The sequence below is a fragment of the Heterocephalus glaber genome, unplaced genomic scaffold, assembly GCF_053883595.1.
Source record: "Heterocephalus glaber isolate CG9 unplaced genomic scaffold, H.glaber_assembly_v1.0 deba00001688, whole genome shotgun sequence".
NCBI lineage: Eukaryota > Metazoa > Chordata > Mammalia > Rodentia > Bathyergidae > Heterocephalus > Heterocephalus glaber.
In genome coordinates this window covers 10080831-10088362 of record NW_028258413.1, presented here as the reverse complement: position 1 = coordinate 10088362, position 7532 = coordinate 10080831, and the positions used below count along the sequence as shown (strand labels likewise).

At 37.9% G+C, this 7532-nt stretch overlaps 1 protein-coding gene across 1 annotated transcript in view; it reads left to right on the top strand.

The window, feature by feature from the left end:
* The first annotated feature begins 2711 nt into the window (after positions 1 to 2711).
* Mttp (microsomal triglyceride transfer protein) overlaps positions 2712 to 7532 on the top strand; it is a 41953-nt gene continuing 37132 nt past the window's right edge. Inside the window, exon 1 of the mRNA XM_004866282.3 lies at positions 2712 to 2880. Coding sequence (XP_004866339.2) covers positions 2820 to 2880 — 61 coding nt within the window. The 5' untranslated portion in view covers positions 2712 to 2819. The remainder of the gene's footprint in view (positions 2881 to 7532) is intronic.

Genomic DNA, 7532 nt, shown 5'->3' with positions numbered 1-7532 from the left:
TGATTTTCATTCTAGCTAGCACAAATCAATTTTCCCACCTGTATTGTCAGCCTGGAACATCTAACCACAAATCCAAGTGCTTGTTTAGTTTCCACATAAAATTTTGACAGACTTAATAAAAAAGTTTCAATTAATGACAATTTCATCTCATGTATAGGTTAATTTTCGCACTTCCCACCTTTAGTGTTTTTAAGCAAAGAAGAACATTTAGACCTAGGTTTTAAGGTTTATTTTTCTATATTCCTTAAATAACTTTGATAAATTAATCTGAGCCTAAGTTTTATGTAAGATGATTGTTGGCACGATACACTATAAAAATGTAAAACATTTAAAATAGTGTATTTTACATAGTAATTGTTCTATAGATTATTTTTACACTGTGGTACACTGTGCTTCTGCCATGTTTTCATGCCTTGTGAAATAGCTCTTACACCTTCAGAGGGGTCCCCTGTTTAGACTGGTCCACAGGGCAGCAGAAGAACACTGAGTTCATTGCATGCGAAAAGGCTTTGGCAGTCTTACTACATCTCAGGGAAGCAATCTAAGAAGTCTTTTTACAAGTGTCTTTGTAAAAAAGAAAAAATTTATAAGCAAAATTAAAAAGGGTGCCACTATTATAACCAATAGAAAGTGTCTTATTTAAACATAATATTGCTGAAATGACTACTTCATATGGGGACTCAGAAGCTTCCTAGTGCAAATCGCATGCTCAAATGAAACAGCACTTGTTGTATTAGGCAATAGTGATACGTCCTTTATTGGTTGGACTATGGCACATACCTGACACCGAGCCGTACTTTACCCAAGGAGACACGTATCACACACCACACAGTCTGACCACAAACTGGAAGTCTATGTATCTATGTGGATGTGGTTGTGTAAGCCTGTAATCCCAGTACCCTGGGGAGCTGGGGCAAGAGGTTCACAAGTTCAGCCCATCCTGGGAAATATAGTAACTTAGACCCTGCTCAAATTTTTTTTTAAAAAAGCCAGAAAAGAAAATAAGAAAGGGAAAAGGTCTCTGATGTAACTCACCTCCAGTATCAGAAAACAAAAGTCTAGGTACCTGACGCGAATGAACATATGACAACACTTCTTATGTTATAGAATTAAATAAGTGCACTTAATTTAAAAGGATGGGTAAGGGAAGTTTAAGTAGTTAGTTATAATGGTTTCTTATCCCTATGTATGTAATTAAGAAATTGTGGGCACATTTAGATATTTGTTTAAATGGAAAGCAATGAGGACTTTCACATTACCTTGTATTCATAATCCTTATTATTCATAAATCCTTATATTTTTCCAACAAAGCTATGCTTTTCTAAAAGTGGCCTTTTTTATTTAACCCAGAAAAGCTTAGTAATTATAACTTTAATGTGACATTCCTAATCTAATTTTGTTATCTAGTCTGATTTGTATACATAGCAAATGAAATTGTAGTCTCAGTAGAAGATAAATAACTTTAGCCTTCAATTCTTTATATGAAAATGTACTTCCAGAGGAAATATGCTAAACTTTGGACATTTTTAACTTACAAATTTCATTGTCCCTGGGAATGGGCAAAGATGGGAAGGAAGAGAAAAAAATAACCAAGATGTGACATGTGTATGTATCAATTCCCCAAGATGAATGCAATTATTAGGATAACAAACCTATACTAATAAATAATGAAAAATAACAATATTGGATTATAACTCAAATAGTAAAATAAAATTTAATTTCCAAGTCAGGATTCTTAAAAAAGGTTTGAGAAAAACTAGGATAAATTTAAGAGCCCATTTTATACTGAAACATGGCCATAAGTATTTTCAAGTACATTCAAATCAATGTTCACCTTCTTTGCCAAAGCAGCCCCATGTCCCACCTCCCCAGGGCACTTCCTAGGTTTTGTTTCTATCAAGTCCCTCTGGGGTGGGGGCTCTCCAGGGATAAGGGTTGGTGCCATTAGCATGGCTTCAGCCCTGCTAGAGTGGTCACTTTAGAGGAGCTTCCTAATTGAGAAAGACCTGGGATTTTCCCTCTGAAACTCTTCCTGGTAATGGAATTCAGAAAGCACCAGAGCCCGGTCAGCCAGCTAAACTGCGGGCCCAAGCAAGTGTCTTTCTTCACCAGGACCAATGAGGGTCGGCTAGAGCATCCTCCATTGGTCCAAAGCACAGGCAGGCAGACAGGGCGGATTTCCTTCTGCCCCCTACAGTTTCCCACAGGAGAAGCATCACCTACGGAAGTTCTAGTCACTTTAGTATTATTTTAAAATAATTGGTGGTGGCATGACTTAGTTTCTATTTACAGTCTAAAATTTAGAGTGATTCTTTTGTAATGGCATACAGTGTGCAAAATTCAAAAAGGAACATTTAAGGCATATTAAAATTCAATTAGGTGTAGCTGAGTTTAAGAATCTCCGCCACTCTCTCACGTGCAGTGGTAAGATGTAAAGATAGGCAATTAATGTATCCATGAGGATGACGAGATAGTAAGCAGAAGAGTGTCCACCACTGGTTCTCTTGGAATATCCCTGAGTACTTCTGCAGTTATAGGCAGGTAAGCTACTTAGCTCTCAAAATTGAAAACTTTCTTGATTTCCTTCTTCAGTGAAAAAAAAAATTAAAAAGAGTGAGAGACTGAAAGCTAAAGCCCACCTGTGTTTAATCATTAATAAGGAGCCCTTCAGTGAACCCAAGTCCTGATTTTGGAATTTGGAATCTGACCTTTCCCCAGAGATAAACATTATCGTCACAGGTTGGAGAGCTCACTCCCTTGCTGGCTGCATCGGAAGAGGCCCCTTCTGGCTCCCAGTGCAGGGAGGGCAGCTGCTCAGCATGATCCTCCTGGCTGTGCTCTTCCTCTGCTTCATCTCCTCCTACTCAGCTTCTGTTAAAGGTGAGTTTGTCTTGCCTTTCCCTAAACTTTAATTTCAGACTTTGGGCGGAAGTATGAGAGAGAGAGTGGGGGCGGGGAGAGATCTAACTAAACCCTCTTCAAAACCATGTAACTTTGGAATGTTTGTGCAAGCATGACCATGTTGAAATGAAAACCAAATTCAAATTTCCAACTCTATTTTATGAAAATAGAAGTTTCTTTTCATTTCAGATCCTCAAACCAGTGTATTTCTTGCTTCAGTTTTTCGATCATAGTGTATTTTTAAAGGGAGGATAAAGATGCCAGCTATTGTTACCTGCTGCTGTTGGTCATGCTGAATGCAACTCCTTCATTTGAATTGTAAAAGAGGATTGAAAAATCCCAGCTCTTAAATTTCTTTCTGGTTGCTTAGCAATGTAACATCAAGAATTAGACCCAATAAAAAGGCATTTAAATTGCTAAAGAATTATTAATGAAATGTATTTAATTCTCTTACCATTCAAAACCAATAGAATAACCCTAGCTGATGAATTAAAGAAAGTAGAAGTACATGGTATAGATTTAAGAAATAAGACATTATCTTTGAAAAATAGTGTTGCTAGTAACAGTTTCCATTTTAAGATGAAATTGATTTTAAAATATATGAATTGATACTAGAAAAAAAGCAGGAGAAACCCCATATTTTATGAGGAGTGATTTCAGAGGGCTGTATGCAGAAATATACTGATGTGGAATCTTAAATCATCTAGATTATAAAGTCGCTGGATTTCTGGATGTTGCCCTATATACAATTATCACTTTGTAGAGTCTTTTAAGGCATGCTGTCAAAACCTACTGATTTAACAAACAATTTAGCATGATAGGGTCCAGTTTTTAAAACTCTAAGCAACTGATATGAAGCAATTCACTTTAAATTTTAAAAACCTGTTTTAGGTAAATGTGGCTTTTGATCATAAAATTTGTCTCAAGGTTTTTTGTGTGGAAAATATCTACATGAAGAGAAAGGGGAAATTTTATTATTGAAACAATAAATAGAGGACTGAATTTAAATTATTTCACCTAAGCAAATCACACTTTAAAAGGTAATACTTTCATCATCTTCTAAAATGGTTAGTATTTTTTTTTTTGGTACCTGGGATCGAACTCAGGTCCTTGTGCTTGCAGGGCAGGCAGCAGAACCACTGATCTAAATCCCCGGGGCCTAAAATAGTTAGTATTTAAGGATAAAGATACATCTTTACTTGGATGAAAAACAATGAGGAAAAAGTAGATTTGTAAATTGTATCTAAGAATTGTTATATAGAAAACATACTACTTTATTATCTGTCAAAATGTTGACTATTTGAAATACAAGTGATATAAATAACATAATAACATAATACCCTGATAATTTTTAGAAAAATAACTGAGCTGTAGCAGTTGCTATGGGCTTCTTTTTTCCCATTATATAAACTAGAAAACTGCAAATATGCTTACAAAAAATTCAAACACACACACAAGAGAAAGCCACAGAGGGAAAGTGTGGTTCAGAAAGTGACAAGTAAACTTGTATACAAGCTCAGGAACAAATCCAGTTATCTAGAACCTGAAGCTCCTATGATTAGGAGGCTGTCTTTGAGAGAAGACCACAAAACATCTTACATTTCCAGAGGTTCCACACACAGGTTGAGGTGTATGAACACATTGCAGTGTCTTCTTCCAAAGTCTTGGAAGTAGTCTGGGCGAATGAAGGGCCCCAAATCATAAGCATCATGAGCTTCATAGTTTAAATTCCTTGTGCTGAATATTATGAATAAAAAGTACAAGACAGTTCTCTCTACCTAGATGGGATAGCATTTGGGATCACAGGGGCATGATTTGATGATAGATAGATTTTTTTTTTTGCCCTTATAACGATTGACATTTAACTAGTGAATTATATGTGAAAACTCTGCCTTAAAATCAGGCCATTCTAAATTTTGGACTCCCGGGGGTCTAGTTTAGATTACCAATGCAACTGTCTAGGAAATCCTAAGACCTGGGTAAGTGTTGAGGGCAGGTAGGAAGTTATGGCCAGTGGTGGAGGGCTTAGGATGAAGATGAGTGTGGAACAGGGTTTGTATGACTTGCTGCGTGTGAACTTTCTCAAGAGAAGTTTGCCCTGTTTTGTTTGTTTGTTTGTTTTTTATTGTCATGGTGAGTCTGTCCTCAGGGCTGTGTGCAGATTTTCTGAATCTAGTGCCTTCAGCTTTGTCACCTCTGAGCCTGAATGTTCCTTCACTTCCAGTCTTAGTCCCTGAACCTCTCCTTACTTTATAGCCCATTGACTGGCCTCCCAACCTTTTACGTCTGACCTTCTTATCTGGATTCATTAATCTCCACTGCTCTCATTCTTAGTACCATTGCATTCCTCACTACAGCACACACCAACTTCCCTCTGTTTTGTCTTCTTGCTTAATCCCATTGACAGTGCTAGTGTACCATCTAAATTTTACAGATGAGTACAGTATCTCTAAATATTTTTTAAAACATTCAAAACTAAGAAGTCATTGTTTTTCGGTCATTTAAAATTCTAAATATGCTTAAAGCATCAAAATGAAGAGGTACTGACATTTTTGAATAAAATCACTTTCTCTTTTGGTGTCATCTAACATCAGTCCCCCTACCAAAAAAGAAAAGAAAAGAAAAGGCCATGCTCCAAAGACCCTAAAAGGAAACTAAGTCATTAATGAAATGGAACATGTGCCCAGTACCCCAGTGTTTTGAGCTCCTTGAATGATGCAAGCAGAGAAATACTTATCAAAGGGGACGGATGCCAGGGACAACACTATCATGCACTACCTATGTGAACCACTTAAGGTGAGAATTAGGCAAAAGAGTGCATATTAGGTCTGTAGAACAAGGAAGGAAAAAGCTTTGAATGAACAAGGCCCTTTCTGCCCCTAGCTTTGTCACCTCCAAGTTCTAGTTAAGAACTGATCTTTTTGTGTACCTTTTCATATTCCTTTGACCCGTAGAGTAACACTAAGAAAAAAATTAACAGGGCCAGGGATTTAGCTCAGTGGTTCCAGCGCCTGCCGTGCAAGCACAAGGTCCCGAGTTTGATCCCTGGTACAAAAAAAAAAAAAAGAAAGAGAAAAAAGAAAAAAATTAACAAAAATTTCAAAAGCTTTGGAATTTGACTACCTTCCTGCAACATTTTCATAGTTTTTTTTAAATCAAAAGCACTTTCATGTAGTTCACAGCTTGGATTTCAGTAAATTTACATATCAAATTCTGCTTCATACCTGCTTTGTTGGGTTGGACACGGAGTCGGCTTCTATCAGCTCTTGTTCAATGCTCACCTTTCAGAATTGCTGTGAAGACTGACAAAGACAATGTATACTTCCTTTATGTCCCATGCGGAATTTCGTAGACGCGTGAAAAAGGCCTTCCCGCCCAAAACATCATTCCCAGCCAAAAAGCCGTTGTTTGAACCTGCTGCAGAGCCCGCATCAGAATGCACAGCGGGTGCAGAAGGGGAGGCTGGAGGACCCCAGATTTCCTAACCTTCAGACCTTGTCCTGACTCTGCCTTCTCATCCTTGCACCTCAGGTTCTATGTGATGTGGTGTTGGATACCCGCGCTCACATTTTCTCCACCTGCATCTTCTAGAGCAGGGGCAGGAGATGTTCTTTCCATAAGGGTCTAGGTGGCCACCTAAACTGTCACCATCTCATGGAAGTCTTTCAGTTCCCTCAGAACCCTGCTGTCTTTCCCAGCTCAGTTTTCTTCATTAGCATTTTCATATGCTGTATAATTTGCTTATATTTTTATGGCCCACCATCACCTCACTTAAATATAAACTTCATGAGGGTATAAATTTTGTCTTCTTTTGTTTTTAGCCTAAGTCTACAAAATACCCTACCACCCAACATAGTAGTTACTCAAAACATCTTGTTGATTGAATTAATTCCTAGTTTACTCCCTAGGAATGGAAAAGAATTCAATCTAAAAGCTTACAAGTATACAGCATAAGTTATTTCTAAGCCACGGTACAAATCATGTTTCCACCACTAATGACCTGATGAGAATTGCATGATCTCTGCACTCCTCCGTTTCCTCATCTATGCAATGAGTAAAAATAGGTCCATCTTCATTGGATTTTTGAGTGTCAATCAAATAACTTAGAGACGATACAGTCTGACCATCCTTTCCTTGGAACAGTGGGGCCTTTAGCAGCTGGCAGAGCTGGGGGAATAGTTTGTCACTGTGTAGATGGAAGCAACGTTTCAGATGTGTTGTTTTCAAAGTAATTTTTCTCCCTTTTTCAGTTTCCTCACTTTTGAGTAAGTCACCTTAATCCCTCCCGTTCCTCTTTCTATATCTACACTTTCTGAAGGAAAAAGCTATGGTTGTCCACAATGGTCAACCAGTAGTTACCTCGACAGTGCAGCCCCCTTAACCCAGAGGAAAAATGTGTGCACCAAGTCTTCCTCGACCCTCCAGAGAGCCATGTGTAGAAAGTATAGACAAAGGATTTACCTGAGCGTAAACTTCAAGTCAGTTCTGGAAAAGTCTCGATTCTACTTCTTCAGTTTCTTGGGATAAATTGAACTGAAATGGAAACTGGGTGAATGTGTCCATATGCCAGTTTTTCTTGTATTCTATTTGGTGCTAAACTGGCCTGACAAATTTAAGCCTGTGCTGAGATT